The sequence below is a fragment of the Sphaerodactylus townsendi genome, linkage group LG07, assembly GCF_021028975.2.
Source record: "Sphaerodactylus townsendi isolate TG3544 linkage group LG07, MPM_Stown_v2.3, whole genome shotgun sequence".
In the NCBI taxonomy this organism is placed as follows: domain Eukaryota; kingdom Metazoa; phylum Chordata; class Lepidosauria; order Squamata; family Sphaerodactylidae; genus Sphaerodactylus; species Sphaerodactylus townsendi.
The window spans coordinates 2,966,747-2,991,714 of NC_059431.1; the positions used below are offsets into that span (position 1 = coordinate 2,966,747).

At 56.2% G+C, this 24,968-nt stretch overlaps 1 protein-coding gene across 1 annotated transcript in view; it reads right to left on the reverse strand.

Annotated features, from left to right (window-relative positions):
• LOC125436381 (protein unc-13 homolog B-like) overlaps positions 1–24,968 on the reverse strand; it is a 102,121-nt gene that overhangs the window by 70,262 nt on the left and 6,891 nt on the right. The window contains 5 exon segments of the mRNA XM_048503317.1: positions 104–178; positions 2,149–2,227; positions 7,047–7,093; positions 11,281–11,303; positions 17,472–20,055. Of these exon segments, the coding sequence (XP_048359274.1) occupies positions 104–178; positions 2,149–2,227; positions 7,047–7,093; positions 11,281–11,303; positions 17,472–19,914 (2,667 nt within the window). The 5' untranslated portion in view covers positions 19,915–20,055.

Here is a 24,968-nt window from a genome sequence, read left to right on the forward strand (position 1 = left end):
CCCCGCCGGCTCCACTCTCAGCCCTGCCACTTGGCAGTCCAGAACCACCACGCCTCGCTGGGCCCACCGGAAGGGGAGCCCCCTCCCCCTCCCCCGCCCTTACCAGGTCCTCGTCCTTGAGAGACGTTCTGGTGGCCATGGCCGAGGTGATCCCGGCCTTCCGGGACTGGACCAGCGACTGGAAGGAAAAACAGCCTCCATCATTCAGGGCACTAGGAAAGGAGGGGCTTTAGAATACCCCGGTTGGGCAGAGGCTGGGCCGAGTCCGGCACCCTCACGGGAGACGGTCGAAGCTGCTTGAATGCAGACTGGGACACGGAAGAATTCATAACCCCAGGAGCCCCTCTGGCCACAGCAACCCCGACCCTGCAGTGCTGTCCTCATCCAACATCTCTGCAGTTACGGAGCACCCAAATACTTGATCCCCCTCAATGTATCGCCCCCCTGTCCTGCCCCGCCTCAAGGGCCCAGCCCAGCAACCAAGTTCCTCCCTCCATTCTCACTGCCGATTAATTGTCAACGAATCTAACAGATCTGCTTTATCTCTCCTTGTTTGTCCAGTCAGGGCCGGCTGCACCTCAAGCAACTTTTCTGGAAAGCCCTGAAGGAAGTTTCCCCTCCCCTACAGATTAAAGCCATTTGACTGGCTGGGGCGGGGGGAGAGAACTAGCCCATTCCTCCACCCACTCAGCCCTCTTGCAGACATTTCCAAAACGTAGATGGATCTCGTCAACAAACTCTTACTTCAGCAAAACCAACCAATGTATAAGCCCGTGGTGGCAAACCTTTGGCGCTCCAGATGTTATGGACTACAATTCCCATCAGCCCCTGCCAGCATGGCCACCACTGGTATAAGCCCTCTTCCCAGCCTATGCATGAATCTCAAACCTTTCCCAGATGAAAAGGGATGTGAAAAGGGATGTGCTTATCATGGGAAGAAGGCAGATCCCTGAGGAGGAGGAGGAGGAGGAGGAGGAGGAGGAGGAGGAGGAGGAGGAGGAGGAGGAGGAGGAGGAGGAGGAGGAATCTGGGCCGGAAAAGGCAGGGGGGTTCAGCGAGGAGGTCGGCCCAGGTGTGGGCCCCACATTAACTGACCACTCCCAAGGACACCGGGTCTGCCCCCGAGGCTGCACACAGGAGGCCAATGGGTCTGCCCTCCACCAGGGGCCTCTCCGGGCACACAAAGCCCAGGAAATGACACTTGCTCCGAGAGGGCACCTGAACCCCACCCCCACCCCAACAGGGCTGGTTCACAGCACAACTATGAGGGTTCAGCAAGCCAGTGGTGGGGAGGGGGGGTAAGAAGGGATGAGTCTGCCATTGATGACAGGGGAGCATCCGACAGACAGCAAGGGGAAAAGAGCGACCCAGCGAGGTAGACCTCCACTTACCATGGCCTGCAGAGAGACAGTGTCAGCGTACAAGGAAAGCATAACAAATTAATTCCATCAGCACCACCTCAAAGGCTAAACACCCCTGGCCAGGCTGCACCGCGCAGTAGGATCGGACGAGTGGTCCAGAGGGACACAGAGGGAAACCGGGTTGCCCAGAGCAGAGTGGGCGTCCACTTCAGCCAGGGGGCCGACAAGGGCACGCCTCCACTGACGAGCGGGCGAATGTGCGACTGGCACGGAGGCCCAGGGTCATTTCGAACCCATTCCCCTTTTAGGGGCTCCCCTATCCCATGATGTGAGGCAGGCAAACCCTACGGGGCCCAGAGAAGAGGAGAGGCGAAGCCCCCACTCTGGGCAACAAAGCGGACCCTTGATAGACATCAGTCTTGCTTGGCCAGGCTGGCTGGAACATGTTCAGGCTCGGAAAAGGGAGCAGCTGCCACGCCCTCCCACGTCTACCTTCCCAGGACAGGTAAGTCCACGGCTGCAGGAGGATTCAGAGTCCACTCAGTTGGGCTAACGCTGCAGGAAAGGGCAGTTTGGCTCCCTTGAGGCATGAAGATGTCCAACCGGGAGCAAAGAGAAGCAACCGGGCTGAGCCCCCTCCCCACAACGAGACACAGCCTAGACCAGGGCTGCCCAGGAACCCCCCCCCCCTGACAGGTCTAGGAGGGACTTCAGTCCCCAGGAGAGGCCCTTCCAGTGCCGAAGGACCCACGGTCAGGCAGCGGGAGGGGGAGGGGGGAACGCTCACCAAGTCGCTGACCAGCGGGAGGGGCTTCTTCTTGCGGAGGTCAGGCATACTGTCGATGCCGTAGAGGCCGCCAGCTGGCCTAGAAACAAAGGCAAAAAGGTATGAAGGACAGCCCAGGTGAGCGGCAGCCGGTTCTAATCCATCCCTCCAGAGCAGGGGTGGGCAATTATTTTTTCCTTGGGGCCGCATAAGAAACAGAAAATATTGTGGAGGGCCGGGCCAAAAGGCAGTGGGGCGAGGTGCTTTTGAAAGCCCCGCAGAAGCCGGCAGCCAAGGCAACCGGCTTCTGCGGGGCTTTCAAAGACGCCTCGCTCCCCAGCATGGAAGGGGGACCAGTCAGGGTCATCCGGCGGGCCGGATGTGGCCCGCAGGCCGTATAATGCCCAGGTCTGCTCTAGAGCAGTGGTGGCGAACCTATGGCACGGGTGCCAGAGGTGGCACTCAGAGCCCTCTCTGAGGGGACGTGCACAAAGAGTGCATCATGTGGGGGGAGGGGAAGCACTGTTAAACCCCACTGATTTTCATGGGAAGAACTAAAGCGTGATCCTTTACCTGAGAGTAAGCTTAGTTGCTGGCATTGGGGCTTGCTTCTGAGTAAACCCTCCTAGGGTCATGATTCACCCGTTCAAAGAGTTGCACGGTTGCTTCAAAGCAAAGCCACTGACTACCAACAAGTTTACTCCCGAGTAACATGTGCCTCGGAGCCAACCATTTTTTCTAAATGAAACCCTCAGTGTTCAGGTTAAATTGCCGTGTTGGCCCTTTGCGATAAATAAGTAGGCTTTGGGTTGCAATTTGGGCACTCGGTCTTGAAAAGGTTCGCCATCACTGCTCTAGAGCCTTCGAGGACACAGGAAAGGCCCTCTGCAAACTTAGGCTCCTTTGAGGACTCAGCCCTGACCCAGAAGGAACCAAGACGCAGAGCCATGCCACAGAGGCCACGCGCGGCAACAGACCTTCTTCACGTGGCCAAGGCAGAGCACCTCTGGGGCGGCATTTGATCTGCCAGTTTGAGTTGCGTGGCAGGGGTGGGGGCCTCCGATGGTTCAGAAACTGGGATGACCCGACCCCGTCCCTCTCGCCCCCAAATCCCCTCCGCAAGCAGCAGCAGAGAAAGTGTCAGAATTCATCAGACAACCCCAGCAGCAAACATGCGGAGCTCCAGAGACCCAGCCCAGCCACGACACTCCTGTCTCCCCAAACACTCAGCTTTAAGAGAGCCCAGGAGAGGACCTGCTGCCCCAAAAGACGGAGACGGGCAGGGGGGCGAGAGGGTGGGGGCTGACTTCACTGCAGCCACAAGAGCCCAGAGCCGTGGTGGTGAACCTTTGGCACTCCAGATGTTATGGACTACAACTCCAGATGTTATGGACTACAACTCCAGATGTTATGGACTACAATTGGCCATGCTGGCAGGGGCTGATGGGAATTGTAGTCCATAACATCTGGAGTGCCAAAGGTTCGCCACCACTGGGCCAGAGCATCAAGCTGAGCAGTGAAGAGGACCAAGAGCAGGCAGTGGGGACCCCGGCCAGTGGACCCCCTCTCTTCCTCGGCTTGGGGATAAAGACCTTGAGATGAGGTCTGGGCTCTCCCTGGCTCGCCTCCAGCAGCCATACACTGAAAGCAGCCTAGATGGACCGGTCAAAGGGGGCCGTGGCTGTGCGTATGAGCCTCCGCTGGGCACCCAGAAGGTCCTCAGCTCAATCCCTGGCACCTCCCACAGAAAAGGGCCTGGTCGCAGGTGGGGGGGAAGACCCCTTCTCTGCCCGAGACCCCTGCAGAGCCGCTGCCGGCTTAATTTGTTGGGCTGATGTCAGATTCAGCTTTGTGGGGGGACGACTGATCCCGCTCCTCTTTCCGGGCCGGCCGAGTTTGCCGGCTGACTTTTTCAACTGTCCGTCAACTCTGATGTTTATGGCTGCTCTCGTCTTGGACAATTAGTTGAAACAATGAACGGCTGATTAACAGGGTTTAAGAATTGATGTGGGCCTTCTTATCTTGTTATATCAGATGAAAGTCACATGCATTTGTTGAGTGCCTTCCTTAGTTCTTCTGTTGCTTAGCTCGTATTTAGTTATAACCAATCAGTGATCCAGATATGATTACATGATTACAACAGATCCCTTTTAAGGAAAGAGAAGGCTGACATTTTTCTAGCAATGAGCACTCCTGTAACAAGCACAGAAGATTTCTCTGGCTGGGAATCTGGGAATAAGAACACGTGGAGTCGCTAGGAGAGATTCCGGCATAACGTGGGCTCTTTGATAGTGCCTAAAAGCAATCACACAGAAAGCTGAAATCTGACTTGCTGTTTAAAACTATTACTTGCTGAAATATGCTTAGTGCTGGGAACTTCGATAGCTGTAGTAAGATTTACCTCCACAGTAAATTATAGGGTTAACTTTTTTCTTGCCTATATTTTTTTTCCCCCTGCAACTCAAAAAATACTTTTTCTCTCAACAAAAGACAAACGTCTCTACCTGTGTTCCAGCTGGCTTGTCGGTTAATAGTTCAGTGAACTAAACTCTACCCTCTACTCTTTTGTATTATCAGAACTGAAGGTTGTACATTTTCCTTTAACAAGAAAGAGCTTGGCTGCCAGGCAAAGCCCTAAGAGTTCTTTAGTGCAAATCCTGTAATAGGAAGCTGGTGGGACTCTCTCCTTGTGGCTCTGCGTGTCCAAAGGCCGACTGTGTCACTGAGCCGCGCCACGGGGTGGCACGAAGGACATCCTGGCAATAGCAGTTAGAACAGTGGTGGCGAACCTTTGGCACTCCAGATGTTATGGACTACAATTCCCATCAGCCCCTGCCAGCATGGCCAATTGGGAATGATGGGAATTGTAGTCCATAACATCTGGAGTGCCAAAGGTTCGCCACCACGGAGTTAGGAAGCAGGCTGGAATGTCTGTGCCGGGTGGCACAACAGTTAGAGCCCGGGCTGCATGCCAGGAGGTTCCTGATTCAAATCCTGACAACAATCACAGCAAATCGGACTGAGTGCACCAGCAAGTCACTGTGCCCTCACCCAAAGCCCACCCAAAGTATTGGCAATCCTGAACTGAGAGGCTCCAGCTGGGAAGGCCTGAAAGAACCTTTTGGGAGACGGACCCAAGTCAGAAGGCCCCGGGGCTCCATTTGGAGGGGAAACAGACAAGGGGGGGGAGGGCTGCGGCTCAGTGTGGGAGCATCTGCTTGGCAGTGCAGACGGGCCCAGGTTCAATGCTCGGCATCTCCAGTTAAGGAGGACCAGGCATAAGGTGACTGGACAGACCCTGGAGAGGCCCAGGAGGACTCAGACGTGAGGCTGCGACTGCAGAGAAGGCAGCTCCCCTCAGGAGCGCCTCCCTTTCCAGCAGGCCGGCACGAAAGCACTCCAGCTGCGCAGCTTCCTTCTGCACTGGACCAGACCACCAAGGCAGATGCCAACAAGGCAGGAGCGGGGGGGAGGGGACTGCTGCCTTCTCTTCAGTCTTCGCCCTGCCCCGCCCACTGCTCCCTCCCCAAAGTAAAGCCTGCTGGGGCCCTTCTGCAGGGCAACTGACCCAAGAGGGTCGAGACAATATCATGCCCAGCACAGCCGGAGGCTGCCGAATGCAGACAGCAGGTCTGGCCACAGAGAAGCCAACTGCTGGGAGAGCTCTGCAGCCCCTCTTTCGAGACAGGCCAGGAGCCTCTGCAGAGAGGGGGGGCGAAGGGCGGCCTTTCTTGTGCCCGCAAGCAGACAGGTCCCGTGGCTGCCGACTGCCAGGACGCCAGCAGCCCCGAGGGCGGCATTCCCAGGCTCCCTCCACTGCCAAGGGGTTGCGTCCACAGGTGCGGCAGGAGATGCTGCTTGGCCCCAGCACCTGGGGAAAGGACACGGAAACCATGGAGAGCTGCCAGCCCTCACAGCCTCCCCCTTCTTACCCCCCCCCCGCCCCGGTCTAATTTCTGGCCTGATTAGTGTGGCCTGATTCATTGCCTGGGAGCCTGATTGTGATGCAGAGCACCAGCGCCCCCCCCCCCCGCCCCTCCCCCGCCCGCCCGCCCGGCTGCAACTGCACACAAGCCTCTCGGAGGCAGCCACGTTCAAATGTTACAGATCAAAGCCATATGGCTGCAATCAAATATACGAACACATTTAAAATCAAACAGCATGGGGAATGGCGCCTCCCCGTTCTCCGCCTGGCAAGCCTCCAACTCCTCCCGGGAAACCAAGGGCCCTCCTGAAGCAGCCGGGCTCCACACCCACCGGCACCTCCCGGCTCCCGTTGCCGCGGCTGGCGTGGTGCCCGGCACTGGAGAGGCACGGGCTTCTCTGGCCGGCCATGAAGGAGCACTGCCCACCGGGATGAGAGTCTGCCCCAGGCCAAAGACCCGAGCTGGACGCCCCTCAGCCCAAGGGGCAGCCCCCGGCCGGAATCCGTGCAGCTCCGAGCCAAAGTGCTCCTCTGACAGCGCTCCGTTCCCTGCCCTCCCGCCCACGAAGCCTCTGCAGCAGCCAACGGGGCCACCTCGGAGTGCTCCAGAACCTGCCTCAGCGCCACCCATGGAAGCAGCATCCCTCTTCCTTCTGAGGAGCCCTGATTGGACTTCATCTTTCCTGGGTCGTTGCAACCCCAGGGGTGGGGGCGGGGGGCGGGCGGAGGCTTCGGGGCTGGGAGCCAGCTGCACAAGCCAGGTTGCTCCATGTCTTGGGCTCCTTGGAGATGACCTTCTGACAGGTGCTGGTGGGGGGGGGGGGGGGAAGGGTGGAATAAGCATGCCCAAAGGCTCCAGCCCTAGGCTGGAGGCTCCAGCTTGGGAGAATCCCTCAGGATCCCAGCCCTGGGGGTCATTGTGGCTTCGAGCCCTTTGCCAGGTTTCCCCCCACCCGAGAGGGAAAGGGAGCCCGTGGCCCCCAAGATCACTTACCCCGCTTTGAGCCACGGTGACTTGGAGAGGCTGTCGTCATCCTGAGCCTGAAACCATCAAAGGAAAACAAGGAAAGCTGAAACCAGCCTGTCAGACGGGGGCCAAAACAGCTGCCGAGGGGCAGGACAGCGGGGGGGGGGGGCGGCTCATGCGGGGAAACGTGGCCCAGCGCTCTGCAGTTGGCCCCACCTCAAGACTGAGCAGAACACCCACACACACGTGCAGAGGGCGTGCGGTCACACACACACACGAGGGAGACCCAAAGAGCCTGTTCAGTGTGCCCCTCTCCAGAAATCACCCCTTCCTTTCCAAACACCGAACTGGCCAGAGGCTGCTCCTAGTCTTTCTCCAGTTCGAGCATTCCCTGGAATGCTCCCAATACTGGCCCTTTCCCCACTTACCCTTGTCGGAGGGCTGCTGCGCGCAATTCCCAGCACGCGCAATTCCCGGCGCGCGCCCCGGCTTTCCCACGACCCCGTTCTCTGCGCGGGGTCATCAAAAGGCGCCATTTGAAAAGGCGCCAGGAATTACGCGCGCTGAGGGGGCGCGAGAGAGGCAGCGTCGGGGTGGCTGCGTTCTCGCCGCCCCTGAAGTGGGGAGTGCAGCTGGACCCCGCGCTACTTTAGGAGAGTAGCGCGGGGCTTACGGTAAGTGGGTAAAGGGCCACAGTTCAGGCCACACAACCAAAATGGCCACAGACAAGCAGTTGTGAGCTCAAGAGCCCCCCAATGCAGCCGGCTGGCCGCTCGCCTGCCTGCACTGCAGCCAGGAGTCAGCAGAGGAGAAAGAGCGCTCAGACAGCAGCATCCGTGTCCCGGGGAGCTCCAGCAGCATTCCCTGAGAGCCGGTGGTGGTGGAGGCACCCACTCCAGCTAAAGAGTGAGCCAGCTCTGGGGCGGCTCTCCTGCGTGCCTCGGCTGACAAAGCGCTTGCTGATCCCGAGGAAGGGGCTCTGCACTTCTCAGGTGTTAAATCACAGTGGCCAGCCTCTTTCTGAGCATGCTCCGTGCAGCTTGTTGGGAATGAACCCCTCACTTCTGTGAAGCAAAGGTCCCCCCCCCCACCCCGTCTGTGTGTTTTTCAAACTTAAAAACTGGAAAACAGAACCTAAGAAGAGCCAGAAGGGATCACATCAAAGGCCCTCCAAGTGCAGCGTTCTGCTCACACAGCGGGCGGTTTGCAAGCAGCAAAACGCAGGATGGGCCGCTGCCGGTTGCCCCCACCCTGGGAGAAGGATGCAACGCCCCCCCTACCCCCACGCAGCTTCCCCCACTCAATGCAAGTGTCACACAACTAAACATCAATTAAAATCACTTCGCAGGTTTGTTCAGATCCTCATGAAAAAGTGAATAAAACAAATAGCCTTTGAGCCAAATAAATGTCAGAATTATCATAAAATGTAGGAAGTGCTCCTTATCTGGAAGCCACAAAAGCACTCCGGCCCACCACCGAGAGTCGATCTAACGCCGATAGCTTTCTCCTATAGCCCCGTTTAATCGGCAAGGACTGGGTGAGCGCAGTCTGCACACAAGTGGAATCTTCACACAGTTAAGAAACACTTAAATATCAGAAATTACCTTGAAGTAACTGGGGGTGCTGATTTGGGGTCTTTCCCCACTTTTCCCTCTACCACCGTCGCTGCGCGCTACTCACTGCGCGCATCATGTCTGGCGCGCCTGGGCTTCCCCACGCCCCCGTGCTGGGGTCATCAAAAGGCGCCGTTTGGAAGAGTGCCAGGAAGAGTGTGCTGATGGGGCGCAACAGCGGCAGCGTCGGGGCGGCTGCATTGTCGCCACCCCGTAGTGGGGAGTGCCCTGGGATCCTGCACTACTTGGCCCGAGTAGCGCGTAGCAGAAGGTAAGTGGGGAAAGGCCCTTGGCAGCTCTCTGGTCCGTCCCTGTGTCATTTGGGAACAAGCTGATCTAGTGTAAGGGGGGGGGGTGTCTGAAATTTCCCCCCCCTCTTCCCACAACCTGGATGATGGTCTCCCTAACCCTAATGTCAGTGTTTTCAGTTACTCTGCATATGGTCAGAGGCCACTGTTTGCAGGAGTGAGTTACGAATACAGATTCTTCCGGTGCTGACCTCTGTTTGGTCTTAGCTCCAATGCGGCTCTTATCTTTTCCCAAGTGGAAGAATAATCAGCTCTTTCAGTTTTTAGGGAAACAAGGTTCGTGTTCGAAAGCTGAATGCATGTTTTCAACCCCCACCCCCTGCCCCAAATATTCAACCAGGAGCTTTCTCTGATATTTTAATAGGTCTGGGACGTTTGTCGTTTGATATCTGGCAGTACACGCACGCCGTCCTTGGCCAAATGCACGTATCCCAGTACACACGGCATGTGTTGTGGCTTACATTCCCACTGAGGGGTGCAGCCTGGGACTCACACTCATGTGCTCTCCAATCAGTGGGCAAAGGCACAGTTTGTACAAATGGCACCCCCCCCCCCGATGCCCTGGAGCAGGGGTCTGCAACCTGTGGCTCTCCAGATGTTCATGGACTACAATTCCCATCAGCCAATTGGCCCTGCTGGCAGGGGCTGATGGGATTTGTAGTCCATGAACATCTGGAGAGCCACAGGTTGCAGACCCCTGCCCCGGAGGCTCCCTGGTCAGCTCTCTGACCCTTAAGTACTCTCCTGAAATAGGGTGCCATTGAATGCACAGGGTGACCTCTTTGAAATCTGCCCACTGAAGCAATTAAACTGACTTTCCCCTCCATCAAGTTGCAGCCAACTCACAATGACCCAGTAGAGCATAGGTGTCAAACTCGCGGCCCTCCAGATGTTATGGACTACAGTTCCCATCATCCCCTGCCAGCATGATGTTGGAAGGGGATGATGGGAACTGTAGTCCATAACATCTGGAGGGCCGCAAGTTTGACACCTGTGCAGTAGAGGTTTCAAAGCAAGAGGCGTTCAGAGCCCCTGCCTGCTTCCGAGTACGGATCGCGGCATTCCCCAAACACTACCCAGGGCTGACGCCGTTTAGCTTCCAAGATCTGAGGAGACCAGGCAAGGCTGGCCCACCAAGGTCAGGGAAAACGAAGCACGGTGGTGTGTGTGTGTGTTTGGTGTCAAGATTCAGCACAGGGTTTCCCAGGCAAGAGCCATTCCTTCCCTCCGCTTGGGCTGAGAGAGTCTGGAGAGGAGTGTGGCTGGCTCGAGGTCACCCTGCAGGCTTCTGGCAAAGAAGTAGGAAATTAAACCCAGTTCTCCAGACCGGAGCCTGCTGCTGCTGGCTCTCAAACTGGGGGCCTTTCCCCACTCTCTTTAATCCCCCCTATGCCGCGCGCTGTTCTCAGCGCGCAGCATCCCTGGCGCGCACCTGGGCGTCCCCACGATCAAAAGTCATCAAAAGGCGCCGTTAAGAAGAGCGCCAGGGATGCCGTGCGCTGAGGGGGTGCAACAGTGGCAGCTTGGGGCGGCTGCGCTGTCGCCGCCCCTGTTGTGGGGAGTGCTGGAGGACCCCGCGCTACTCTCCTCTCAAGTAGCGCGGGGCTTAAGGTAAGTGGGGAAAGGCCCTAACTCTATCTAACCGTAACAGTACTTTGCTGCTAAGGAATGTGTGTAGCAAACCATTTATAAAAACTCCTTGCTTTGACAGCCTTGTTGTGATTCGGTTTGTTGCCCCTCTGCTGCCACGTTAGAAAAATCATGCTAGGACAAAATGCACCCACATTCCCTCTCCCCAGGAAACCAGGCCTCTCCGACACCGGCTCCTTCACACCAGCCCCTCTCTCCGAGGAAGGAGGAGTCCTCAAAACACAGCGAGGGTGTGACCGCCCGCCCGAGAGGCTGGGCCCAGGGGATTCTGTCCAGGGCGGCCCCTCCTGGGTGGGGTCTTCCCTGGTGGGCCACGGCTCAGGGACCCTCCCCCCAAAGAGGACAGAGTTCTTGCTGAATCTGCCCCTTCAGCGAGAAACCGACTGGAGAGGCAGGAGTCCCCGGCTCCATTCAAAAAGTCACCCGCACTGAACAGACTCTTCTCAGTTCAAATACAAGAGCAGCAATTCGTCTCCAAATCGACACATGCTTAAAGTGGGGGGGGGAGGGGGGAGGGGGCTTTCCCAGCCTCGGGCAAAGCAGCCAGGTAACACTTCAACGGGGCATGCAAAAAAGAAGCAACACACTGGAGTGCCAAAGGAGGAGGAGGAGGAGGAAGAGGAGGAGGAGGAGGAGGAGGAGGAGGAGGAGGAGGAAGAGACACGCTGGCTAGAATGGAGAGTAGATAACCTGCAGTTCTCCTCTACTTCCTTCTGCAAAGGAGAGAAACACAAAAAAGAGGAAGGAGAGGAACAGCATTAGAGGGGGGGGGGGATGTCCGGCATGGACCGGCCGGGAAAGGGTCCCACGGCTCTCCAGCACTCTTCAGGGGAAGGAGGCCTCTTTCGCTGGACGCTTGGCTGGGGCCCCCCTCCCACCCTTTGGCACAGAGGCATAGAGCAGGATTTGCCCGGTCAAAAACAAGCTTTGGTTCTACAACCACTGGACGTCAGAACTCTCATTTCATTTTCTCAGTGTGAACCAGCAGGAAACATAATTCAGCGTCCAATACAGACACAATACAGGACAAGAAGCCCTCTTAGGATCACACTTCTCCCCCCACAAGCCTGCCACTGAGGCCCCAACGTGGCAGGATTCGCCTTGGTGCCACCTCCATGGGATCTCTGGGGGCACCTGGAGTGCCGAAGCACTCTGAAGTGTGTGAAGGGGCGGGGGGGGGGGGGAGGCCCATCAGAGAGACAAGAGCACCTTCATTCCTTTCCTTTCCTTTTGGCTTCGCAGCTAAAAAAGAACACCAAATTGCTCCATAACGCGAGGAAGAAAGAAACATGATGGCTAAAATGTTCAGTGAAGAAACCTGAATGGGAGTTTTCCTTGGCCTCAGAATCAAGGTTTTTAGGGCATTTTTGAACTCTCTCTTCCACAGCCTAAGTAGCAGCCATAATTCCTCCCCAGCCAGATGCTCTGGGGAGTCCGGAGGGACTCGGCAGCAGCGCCCAGAACGAGCCCCAGCAGGCTGAGAGCGGCTGACGTGCCCAGGACCGAGCCCCGGGCAGCGCAACCCTTTCGGAGCCCCAGCTGTGCGAGCGCTGGACCCACAGGGAGGGCGGGGCTCTTCTGAGAGTTTGGGGCAGCAGCCCCACCAGGCTGAGGAAACGCTCCCGTGGCCCCTTCACCCCCAGCCCAGGAAACCGCTCCCCATTCATTTGTGTAGAAATTACATGAAGTTTTTGCAAATCTCCATTTAAGCAGCTACCAGCACAGCAAGTGGTCCTCCCCAAAGGGAAATAAATTCCAGCTTCACAGGAAAGAGAAATCAGGCCCACGGTTCAGACATGACGCCCCCATGAGCTTTCCCACAGCTTGGTTCCTGGCAGGGCAACTTTGGACAACTCCTCCCCCCCCCTTGCCTTCTCCCCCATCCCTAGAAGGCAGCAACCCCTCAACCAAGCAGCCCCACATCTCTGCTCTGCCCAGAGAAGCTCCCCTCTGTTAGAAGGGAGCTGCCCCTTCAGGGCTGCACCGATAGGGACAAGACCACGGCCCTTTTAATCCACGCTGCTTGAGAAAAACCCACGCTCCCCGTACAACCCTGAGGGGTCCCTAAGAGGCCGAGGAAGGCACGCATGGCCTTTAAAACAGAACGCTCCCGTTTCAGCCAGAAAGGAAACCTCAAAAGGACTCCGGGGGCGGCTGGGACCAAGCTGAGAAGCCGGACCCCGAGCAGGCCAACGAGGGATGCCACTCCTGCTGCCTCCCTCGCTCTTTGTCCACAGCTGCTGCCTGGAGCAGAAACACCGGCCACGGGAGGCCCTGAAGGTGGGAGGAGCTCTGGCAGGTGACCTGATTCTTCAAAGAACAGCAGCAGAGGCGGAGCTGCTGCCACCGGTGACTAGGCCCCCAAAGGGCCAAACACTTCTCACGCTGGCTCTGGTGGGCTTTCCAGGCTGTGCGGCCGTGGTCTGGTAGATCTTGTTCGCCTGCCTCTGTGGCTGGCATTTCAGAGGTGTATCGCAGAGAGAAGATGTGTTACACAGTGTGTAGATCTTGTTCCTAACGTTTCGCCTGCATCTGTGGCTGGCCTCTTCAGAGGTGTATCCTAGATGCAGGCGAAACGTTAGGAACAAGATCTACACACTGTGCAGCACACTTCTCTCTGCGATACACCTCTGAAATACCAGCCACAGATGCAGGCGAACAAGATCTACCAGACCACGGCCACACGGCCTGGAAAGCCCACAGCAACCAGTTGAGTCTGGCCGTGGAAGCCTGCGACAATACTGCTAAAGCTTTTCATGCTTCCGCCCCTTCCTTGCGCTAAATCCTGGACACCTGAACAACAAGGAAAAGTCTCAATATGGACGGCATCGAGTTGCCTCCAGAGCAGACAACAAACTTCTCTCTAAACAATACGAGGAGGTCCTCCAAAGAGACTCACATCATAACATCAGCCAAGTCAACCTCAGCACCTGTTTCTGCTGCTCTTTTAATCCACAGGCAGGTGCAATCCGGGGGGGGGGGCGTGGGGCCAGGGGCTCCCCTTAAAGATGCCTGACGGGGCTCCCCGCGCCAGGGTCTATCATCCCCAAGGGCTTCCGCTGAGGAGAGCGACGTTACCTGAACTCAACAGCTGAGCTGCTCTTTGCAATGAGAACCTGCCCCATCCGTGGCTCTGGGGGAGACTCAGGTGTGCTCTGGAGGTTCAGGCACGACTGTCATTAAAGCAGCTTCCTTCAAAACAAATCAGCAAACCTGACACCTTTCATTTGAACTGCGGCAGGCAGGCTAATTGGTGTAACTGCTGGAATTAAGCCGAATGCATCGTCTGATTCCCGGGCCCCCAGACAGCTGGTGCATGCGTGTGTGCATGAGTGGGTGCTTCTGCCTGCAGCAAGAAGGGCCGTCTCCTCACCCCCTTAAAACCATGCCCAGTTCACCACTGCAGCTCTTGCCCCCTCGTGCTTTCTGTGCCACGCAGTTCCATGCATTTATCTCCCACTTTTCGCCGCAATGGAGTCTCAAAGCGGGAAATGGGAGCTGCCACTGGATGCGGAGATATGGGCACGGCGCTCCTCAGAAACATGTCGGGGGGGGGGGTAGGTGAGGGTGTGGCCTGCCCTGGCCAGGGGTCTTGGGCAGTTGCTGCCGCTGCCGCACATTTCCCACCTCTCCCGGCCTGCCTCCGGAAAACACAGCCGGGCCTCTTCCTTGCCACCCACGAGGTCGTTGGCCAAGCAACAGCCCCCTCGCCCACCCTTCAAAAGCGAGCAGGCGAAGTCTAGCACGAGCAAACGCCTCACTCGCTTGGAGAAGCAGAGAAGCGGGGAAAGAGGACCCAAGTGGGGCGTGGACAAGGACGGGCGCCTTCCTCTGCCAGGCGACTGGTTGGATTTAGAAGACGCCCTTCCCCCACGTCTTATAACATACAAAACATAATGAAGACACTCAAATAATATAAAATTCACATTTCCAATGGAGCAGCCTAAGGGGAGACACACTCAGACGACCCTCCCAACTCCATTCATCCTGGCCTGGGGGGGAAAGAGAGACGATCGAATAGGAAGGATGGGGAAAGGAAAGCCAACGGGCAGGAGAGCGGAAAGGGAAGGCCAAGCAGATGCAAGACCATTGCTATCCTCAACCACAGGACTGCTGGAATTGCTCTGACGTGCAGGCCCTGCGGAACTGTGACGAATCCCACGGGGCTCTGGCCTCATTTGACGGCGCGCTCCACCAGGCTGGGGCCAAGGCAGGGAACGCCCCGCGCTGGCTGAGGACAGCCGGCTGGCTTTTGGGCCCCGGATCACAAAGCTCACCGGGGAGCATACCTGGAGAGGCGGTCCTGCAGGTACGACGACCCCAGACCGTTAAGGACTTTAAAGGTGAGCACCAAAACTCTGGATCTGATTTGGTCCTCCACCTGGAGCCAATGCAGCTGGCAGAGCACCGGGTGGATATGCGCCTGCCAGGGCATCCCAGTCAGCACCTGTGCTACCGCATGCTGCACCAGCTGGAGCTTCCAAAGCAGCCGCAAGGGTGGCCCCATGTAGAGCGTGCTGCAGTAGTCTAGCCTGGAGGTGACTATTGCAAGGATCACCATGGCGATGTCAGGCTGGGACAGACAGGGGGCCAGCGGCCTCACCTGGCTCAAGTGGTAAAACTCCAGGTGGGCTACATACATGATGTGAGCCTCCTAGACAGGGACGCAGTCAGAATCACTCCAAGACTCTTAATGGTGGGTGCGAGGGTTAGTTGCACACCATCAAGAGTCAGAAGAAGCTGGCCCTGCTCCTCTGGACCACTGTGACCCCTCTCGTCAATGGACTCAGCTTCAGCCAGGGGCGTAACGAGGCAAGCTGTAGCCCTGGGCAAAACCTGAGTTGGATGCCCCCCCCCCCCCAATGGGCGGCCACTCCACCACGGCCAAATTTTTTTTTGCACCAGGACATTGGTGCCTGCAGGGAGTGCATTTTTAGACATATCAGCACCAAATTTTCAGCGTATTATCAGGAGACTGTCCTTATGCTACCCCCCAGGTTTGGTGAGGTTTGGTTCAATGAGTCAAAAGTTATGGACTCCCAAAGGGGGTGCCCCATCCCCCATTGTTTCCAATGGGAGCTAATAGGAGATGGGGGGCTACAGTTTTGAGGGTTCATAACTTTGGCGCCCCTGAACCAAACTGCATCAAACCTGGGGGGTATCATCAGGGCAGTCTTTTGATGAGACCCTGAAAGTTTTGAGACTGTGCCTTCAGAAATGTGCCCCCCCCCAGCCTGCAACCCCCATTGACAGAAATACAGAAAACTCAATGCAGATCAAAGATTCTGGGGCAAATTTCTGAGATGTTCCTGCAGGGGACGCATGTTTGGATGTATCGACACCAAAATTTCAGGGTATCATCTGGAAACTGTCCTGATGGAACCCCCCAAGTTTGGTGCAGTTTGGTTTAGGGGGTCCAAAGTTATGGACCCTCAAAGGGGCTAAGGAGATGGGGGCTACCCTTTTGAGAACTGCCGTTCTTCCTCCCAACGTTTCTCCCACATCTGTGGCTGGCACCTTTGATGAGGGCAAAATGATAGCAGCCAAAAGGACCGGGCCATGGCCACACAGCAGCCTGAGAAGCCACGACAGTTGGCCTGCAGGACAGCTCAAAGGTGACACGGCCACTATTTATAACCTGTCAAATGCAGGAATAGCACAGTTCTTAAGGAAAGCACCTGACACACCATTCACACTCTAGGAAGCCCCACCAGTGCAAGAGGCAAACCACTGCTCCTCATCCCACGCTGGGCCCCTGGCTGGCCCACTGAGCCAGTGTGGGAGCAGCTGTCCAGAACCACCTGCTGAGGAAACCTTCCACGGACCCTGTTGTGGGAGGGGCCTGGGATTGAGCACAGACCTTCCACAGAGAAAAGAGGGATCTGGTCCCTCAGCTGCAACCTCCCTTCCAAAGGGGACCCCATGAACACCTGAGGAAAGTCCACTCCACCCCACCTGGATCTGCCCTCCCACATGACAGAGGAGTCCACGTGTCTGACACTGCTGGTTTCCTCGGGAGCACCTTCGGACTTAGGAAGTGAGCGAGGGGCAGGCACTGAAATGCAGATTTCTGACAACCCCGCTGGCTTTCCTTTCTTCAAGCAGGCAGCCATGCTGCCAAAGCAGGGATTCCAGCTAGGTCGCCAGACTCCTCTGGCTGCTCTTCAGCCGGCACACGTCTACACACGGATTGGTGAAATGCTTTAGACGTGTTTGGACCTTTGGGGGCCTGAAGGCGTGGCCATTGGTGGCAGCCGCTCCGCCTCTGCTGGCCACTGGCCACCCACCCCGTAGCTACCTCAGCTTGGTCCCTGCTAGTGGGAAGGGGTGACGGGGGGGGGGGGAGCTGAGAAAACCCCCAGGCATCCCACTAAAGGGCCGGACTGATGAGGCCCGGAGCCTCCTCAGGGAGACAAAGAAGAAGGGTTTGCATTTACACCCAGCCTTTCTCTACTGTGCAGTCTCAAAGAAGCTCCCTAATAAACATCTTCCCCTTTTTAATCAGTGTGTCTGCCTCTTCTCTGTACAGAAAACTCCAGCATCCTCACAGGAAGGGCCTCAACTTATATCCCTTCCAACCTGCTACCTGTACAGCAAAAAAATTTCCCATCATATTTTCACGACATCCAGAAAAAGGAGTCCAAGAAATTGCTGCTGGCTTCCCTGGAGGGGAACAAGAGAGCTGGAGAACATGGGATTCTCCCCGCAAGCAGGGCTGGGCAGCAACTCCAGGAACACGTCTGTTTGTGGCGTCAGAACAACAACCCTACCTCAAGTCGCTGCTCTCAGGGCCTAGCTCCCAGGCCGGGGTGCTCATGGGCTGCGATGCCTCTGCTCACCTGCCGGGTCCATAAGGGACCTTCTCCAGCCCTGCCATGTACCTGAGTGCAGCTCCTCCGCGGAAGACGTCCAGCTGGCCTCCTGGGCCACCTCCTTCAGGAGCTTCCGACGCATTTGTCGCTTTTCCCGCAGGACGTTTTTGAAGTTGTTGATGCACTTGTTCAGGTAGATGGTCTCGGCACACACCTTCTCCAGGCTCATGGGCCGGCCTCCGTTGGTCTGCTCGGGGTTGGAACTGGGGACTTGTTGGCCTTCGTCAAGGGACAGGGGCTGCCCAGCAGAGCTCTCGGAATCTAGAACGTCCCCGAGACCAGAATCGGGAGCCTCTTCGAGGGGCAGGGGCACCACAGGGAGAGCCCCCTGCACAGAGCCTGGGCTCTCGCTGCCCACGGCAACCATCACCTGGCTCTCGGAAGACTGACTGGGGGGACTTTCCAGAACATTCTCCAGGCCGCTGTGTACGCTGGCGCTCCAGAGGGTGGGGGCCGGCTCCGGGCCCCCATGGCAGCTCTTGTCCCCTTCCAGGAGGGCGTCGGGGTCCCCCGTCTCCAGCTTGTGGAAGACCACCTGCAAGGCCGACCGGAAGTGGTTCAGCGCTTTCCCCAGTTTGTTGGTGTAGAACCTCATGTCTACGAGGTCAGCGCTGTCCCGAGAATGTTCCAGGAAGTACTGGGAGTTTTCCAAGACGTCCCGGAAGATCTGATTGGCCGGGTCCTGCTCATTCAGGTCGATCTGGACCATGTCTTTGAGAGCCTCGCCGCTCCCAACCAGCTTATGCACAGCCCCGTCGTCGCTGGAGAACGCCTCAGCCACCGGGGCCTCCTCCGCGAAGCTGACCGGCTCGGGGCTGAGGAGCTCCAGGGTGGTGACGTCACAGTCTGTCTCGCTCCCCCCTGGAGTCTGTCCCCCGGCCGGGTCTCCTTCCAGAGGGGAGGGGCTCTCCTTGGAGGCGGCCTCGGCCTCTGCGCCAGGGCCACTCGCCCGGCCTGCAAGGGCCAAGCGCTCCTCTGGAGAGGGCCAAGGGCTCCCCCTGTCTGGGTCTTCCGGCTCAGTGCTGCCTTCCGGCCCGGGGAAGGCATCAGGGGCACAGGCAGGGGGAGAGCTGCTCGGCCTCAGAGTCTGCTCGCTGCCGCTGATGATCTGCACAATCCTCCCCACGGTTTCTTCAAGTTCTGCAATCAAGTTGCTGCTCTTGGCTAGGGAGGGCGGGGTGAGGCAAGGAGGACTGACCCCCGTGCCCTGGACCGCTCGGCCCTCCGGAACCGGGCAAGAGTCCGCTTGGAACTGACCATCTCCCTCCGTCCTGATCACGTCCCCCCCGAGGCTCAGCTCGCCCCTGTTGTGTTGCTTCTGGTGAGAAGAAGACGAAGGGTCCAACTGGGCTCCCACCCCCTCGGGGCATTTCAGGGTGGGCTGGTCGCCACTCGCGGCCACGGTGATGCCAGCGCTTTGCAGAAGGATCGATTTCCGGAGAATGAAGTCTCTCTGTTCAGCACTCTTGAGCCTCCACTCTACTGCAGGAGGCCTTGGGCTGAGCTGGCTGGCTGGCCAGGGCTGGTCAGGCTCTTGGGAGGCCTTCCTCCTGACGTGAGGTCAGCCGGACCAGAGCTGGCCGTTGAGGCAGTGGTACTTGGACAGGAGGCCGCAGACCAGCTCCCGCGTGTCCTCGCCCCCCTGCTCGGGGATGCCGTAAAAATACAGGACGGGCTCTTTGGCGGGCGCTTTGGTCCTTCGCCCCCGCGAGGCTTTGCCGGGGAGGCCGCGGGGGCCCTGCAGGCCTTCGATCTCACTCAGCACCGTGTCGACACAGCTGGAGACCTCGTCCACGGAGCCCCGGATCAGGGCCAGGTGCTGCTGGAGCTCGGCAATCTCCGTCTGGATGCGGCTGATCCCTTGCAGCTCTTCCACGATATAGCCGATCACGTCGGAAGAGCGGTCTCTGGACCCGGGGGGGCAGGAGGTGCGCGCTGGGTGCTTGCTGGGGGTGCTGAGCCCCCCTCCCTCATCAGCAGCCCCCCTCCAGCCTGGGTGGAGGCTCAGAGCAGTGGCGTTTTGCCCGTCTGGAGCAGATCCCCTCCCATGTCCACCTGGGTTCTTCTGACCCGGCTCACCGGACCCAGGGACAAGCCCCTCCCAGCCCAGCTCCACAGAATTCATCTCCCTGTCGCTTGCCGGCCTGAGCCCGGCGCTGCTCTCCCGACCAACAGAGAAGGGGGTGTGGGCGGCGGCGGCTTTCCCCTGGATCCCGCAGAGAAACACCTCTGCTTCTGCTTCTGCAGGAAACAGCCTCTGCCGGTGGCCTTGGGTGACGGAGAGCTCACTGGCGGGGCCTTGGAGGAGCCTCTTCATCTTCTCCTCCCGCAGCCCTGGGCCCCCGGGCCTCCGGAGCAGCTGCCCGGCGGCGACAAGTTTCCCAAGGGAGGAGTTCTCCAGCAGAGCGGCAGCTTCATCGCCTGGACGCTGGACCCTTCCGAGAGCGTACATAATCGGCGGCCCCCCGACGCTCTCGCATCATGCCCCCCAGCAGCGAGACGTGCGCTCCCCCCTGCTTGGCCTGCGCAGGCCCCTGCATCCAGGGCTGGACTCCCAGGGAAGCCGGCTGCTGCCAGGTGAAGGGCTGGTACTCTAGTCAGCGGAGGGGGAAGAGAAAGCAAACGCACAGGGTTAGTGGTCTGGTAAGAGACAAGGCGGCAGCCGAGCAGGAGAACAAATCTGCTCTTTGTTACAGCGGCTCAACCTCTGGACACTCCAACCCTGGGACGAAGCAGCCTGGCCCACCCCGGAAATGCCCACCTGACTCTTCCAATAAGAAAGACAAGCTCCCCACCTCCCCGCCCCGCCTCCCCACACCAGAGATTCTTGTTCTTTTTCACTCTGGAGCTGCAACCTAAAAAAAACAGGTACACACACTGAGCACGGCTGACACTCCGCAGGGGTGCTGCCCAAACGGCCACCGGACCGGCCTCTCTGATCAAATCACTGTTTTCATTTAAAACTTCTGCAGCTCAAAGAGGCTAATTTAAAACTTCTGGTGCTGAAAGAGGCGGAGCGCAGCCTGGCAGTGTGGGCTTCAGCAAAGGAAACGGGGCATGACTGTTTCAGGCCCGATTTTAAACGGCTTTGCAGGCCCGGTCCCACCCACAGCCTCTGGCTGCCCATCCCTGGTGCAAACAGAGACCAGATGCCTTCCTCCCTGTCACCTGCAAAGTCCTGCAAGTCATCCCACGTGGCCCCACGTCTGCCTTTTAGTATCCCACCGGTCCTTGTGCCCTCTGCAGTGGGACCTCCCTTCTGCTTCCAGACCATCCTCAAAGCTAATGCAGGGATGCCACACGCCTCCTGAGCCTACTCATGTGACTGATTTCTCTCCAGTAACTTACTGCAGCCAAATTCTGTTATGTCCACCATAATAATCAAGGCAGGTGTACAACAGGTACTGTCACAAATATTACATCTATATGCATCTAACCCTCAGGGTGAGTATCATTTTCCAACATTATCTTTACAATCATAAATATACAAGAAAATTTTTTGTAAGTCAGTACACCGTCAGGTATGGCTATAAAACCTCTAGATTAGGTTTTTATTTCGGCAGTCCTTTGTCAAGCCAATCTGAAATGTACAAATACAAATGTCAATAAATAAAAGTCTATCTAATCCTTTCATTTTCATATAATTAAACAAAACCCTAAAAAAACCCTCCCAATACACTTACAATTGTTGTACAAAGTATTCTTTTTCCTTACTCCTCTAGGAGCACAACTGTTTTTTCTTACACTATATAAAAAATAAAACATTCATATTATTCAACATTAAACCTAAATTTTCATATAAATAATAATACAACATTTTTCATTGTAAAAATTCACCTAGCTGGTTTCCAAACTGAATTCAAATTTCACTTGAATGGCTCTTCTTCTATTACAGCAAACAATTAGAGTACGCATCTATTAGAGTACGCACGGGTGTAATATTTGTGACAGTACAAATTCTGTTATGTGGCTGTTAAAAAGTGGAATGCTCTGATAAGCAAGAAGGAGGACCAAAGACATTATAGTCAGAGGAGGAAATCGTAGATTAATTGAGGACGCTACACTCTGTTCATAGTTGTGGTGGAGTATTGATCTTATATTCAACGTTTGGTATGTACTTTAATACCAGATTTATAATGCAACTTTTTCAGTTTGAACTTTATCTGCTACAATTGAAAAATCTCTGATCTCATGACCATAATAAATATCTATTGCTGTAGTTAATTTCTATGCTGCCTTCCTCTCACCCCAGCGGAGGTGCTCCTGACAGCTCACCACACAAAACGACACAATAGCACGTCACATAATGTGGGGCCTTCCTCCAGGGCTACACGTCCCCCCACACAGCACAAGGCAATGGCTGCACATTCAGCGACATTCAGAACAGAACAGACCAGGCCAACCAACAAGGTGGAATTTAGCATCCCAGAGCAATTCCCCAGGGGGCCAGGAGCATCTCTTTGGGAGTTCTGGCTGATTTCCCCCACAATACAAATATGCCCCCAGCCGTTTTAGACCCCTCTGCTGCATTTTGGAAGAAGAGGGCTTTGCAAAGGGCTTACTGCTACTGAGCGGCTGCGACCAACCGACCCAGCCAGCCCCCCACGGCGGCGGCTGCACAACTTCTTCCGTGGGCGGGAGGAGTGGCTGCCCAGGCCTTCTTTCTTTTCAAGGCACTCCAACGACAGCATGGTGGCTTCAGCCCCTCTGAGCGGACAGCAACCCATTTCCAGCCCTCCAGAACAGGAAGCCCGGCTGCCCCAAGGAGAGCAGAGGCCAGAGAGGTGCACCAGGTCAGAGCGGCTTTGCCCCAGATGACGGTCCAGGCCTCGGGGCTGGCCCCCTCATGCTTGCCTTCCACCAGGGAGCCTGGGAGGGCCGAGGGAGACGACTGCAGCTCCACAGTCTGCTGGACAACTGCGGATACCAGAAATGATGGCTCACAGGAACGGGGCGGGGAGGCTTTTTCGCTCGACAGAGCTTCCACTAGAAGCTCTGCTGGGCAGCTATTAGAAGAAGAAGAAGAAGAAGAAGAAGAAGAAGAAGAAGAAGAAGAAGAAGAAGAAGAAGAAGAAGAAGAAGAAGAAGAAGAAGAAGAAGAAGAAGAAGAAGAAGAAGAAGAAGAAGAAGAAGAAGAAGAAGAAGAAGAAGAAGAAGAAGAGAAGAAGAAGAAGAAGAAGAAGAACAAGAAGAAGAAGAACAAGAAGAACAAGAACAAGAACAAGAACAAGAAGAACAAGAAGAAGAAGAACAAGAAGAACAAGAACAAGAACAAGAACAAGAAGAACAAGAAGAAGAAGAAGAAGATGAAGAAGAAGAAGAAGAAGATGAAGAAGAAGAAGAAGAAGAAGAAGAAGAAGAAGAACAAGAACAAGAACAAGAAGAAGAAGAAGAAGAGGAGGAGGAGTTTGGATTTATATCCCCCCTTTCTCTCCTGCAGGAGACTCAAAGGGGCTGACAATCTCCTTGCCCTTCCCCCCTCACAACAAACACCTGTGAGGTAGGTGGGGCTGAGAGAGCTCCGAAAAGCTGTGACTAGCCCAAGGTCACCCAGCTGGCGTGTGTGGGAGTGCACAGGCTAAACTGGTTCACCAGATCAGCCTCCACAGCTCAGGCGGCAGAGCTGGGAATCAAACCCGGTTCCTCCAGATTAGATACACAAGCTCTTAACCTCCTACGCCACTGCTGTGTATATCTTATATATACACACACACACACACACCACCCCCCTAACACCAACCCAACACCAATCCCCAAAGGCCAACGTGCTCAAGGTCAGGCATTGCAGAGTCCCCAAAGGACGCCACCAAAACCTCCTCTGAAGGGTGGACTCCCCAAACCCCTCCTGCTCCATCAGGTCAGTTCTCAGGAGGTCAGAAAATCCCACAGCCACACCCAGTCTGCACTGGGATGCCCCCCCACCCCCCACCCCCCCTCCCCAGGTGTCAAGAATACTGGATAACAACTGCTGCCATACAGAACTCTGAGAGTATCTCCTGCTAAAACCTGCCATTTAGACAGAGGCTCCACCTACTGGCTGCCCCTCCTATTACGCTCCTACACGGCAGCTTGGGGGGCCGGTTATTGCAACTTTGCGATTTCAAGCGAGCCTGTCCCAGGAATGACAAACTCCAAGACCAAGTGGTCACCCTGGGTTTCCAGAAAATGGCTTAGAACATTCAAAATGCAAGGAGTTTTCATGAATAAACTGAAATGTGGCATGTCCGAGCATTCGGGCTGAGAAAGGTTCAAAGAAAAAGTGAACACAAGCGGTCCCCTTTCCCTGAACTCAGTACTTATCGCATAGGTGGCAAACCTATGGCACGGGTGCCAGAGGTGGCACTCAGAGCCCTCTCTGTGGGCACGCACAAACAGAGTCGTCCCCCCCCCACACACACACACACACGCACACATCTAGGTTGGCCTGAGCCACTGGGCTTGATTATTAGCATTAAACCTAAGACCTAGTTTTGGGGAAGCAGTGCAGGTAACCCTGTTAAGCGCTTTTAAGTCCCACTGATTTTCATGCGAAAAACTAAAGCACGATCCTTTACCTGGGAGTAAGTTTGGGTGCTGGCAATGGGGCTTGCTTCTGAGTAAACCCTCCTAGGGTCGTGATTCACCTGTTCAAAGCATTGCACAGTTGCTTCACCAAGCTTACTCCCAAGTAACGTGCCTCGGAGCCAACCGTTTTTTCTAAACGAAAACCTCAGTATTCAAGTTAAATTGCCTTGTTGGCACTTTGCGATAAATAAGTGGGTTTTGGGTTGCAATTTGGGCACTCGGTCTCAAAAAGGTTTGCCATCACTGACTTATCGTAACTGAAGCTTACAAAGGACAGGCTGGTGTTTCTCGGTAGCAGGAGTCCAGCACTACCTTAGTTCTCATGGTGGGGATTTCTCTGCCTTGCTGCTCACCCCACGGATAAGGGGGAGTCCCTGGGTAAAACCTTTGTCCGGCGTGCCAAGCAGTTTCCTGGGCAGAAGCCACAGATCAGAGCTCCTTCCGTGTCCAGAGAATTTACTGTCTGCCTCAAGAAGGGGGTCCTCCCACCTCCCACCTCCCTCTTGCTTGAACGGGACCATTTTAGCAGCCTCTGATCCTTCCTAGCCAGGTGTCAGGTGATAGACCCTTGCCTGACTTTGGGCACAGCCATGAATGCACGTCAGCTCTGAAGTACCCTGAATCTGCCCTGGATTCCCCAGCTCTGTCTTTCCTGCCAAGAACAGTTTGCAGCTGTGTTTCAATACACAATCAACAAAGCTGGAAGCTTGGGGTGAAACTCTGGGTGAAGACAGTTTCCGAGGGCAGCTGTGTTGATCTGAAGCAGGACAGCTACCTGAGTCCAGGAGCACCTTAAAGATCAACCACATATTTGGGACATAAGCTTTGGCGAGTTAATGCTCCCTTTGTCCCTGACCAAGGCAGGACTGGCTGTCCGAAGATTACACTCCCAAAATCTTGTTGGTCTCTTAAGCGGCTGCTAGATTCAAATGCAGCTCTTGA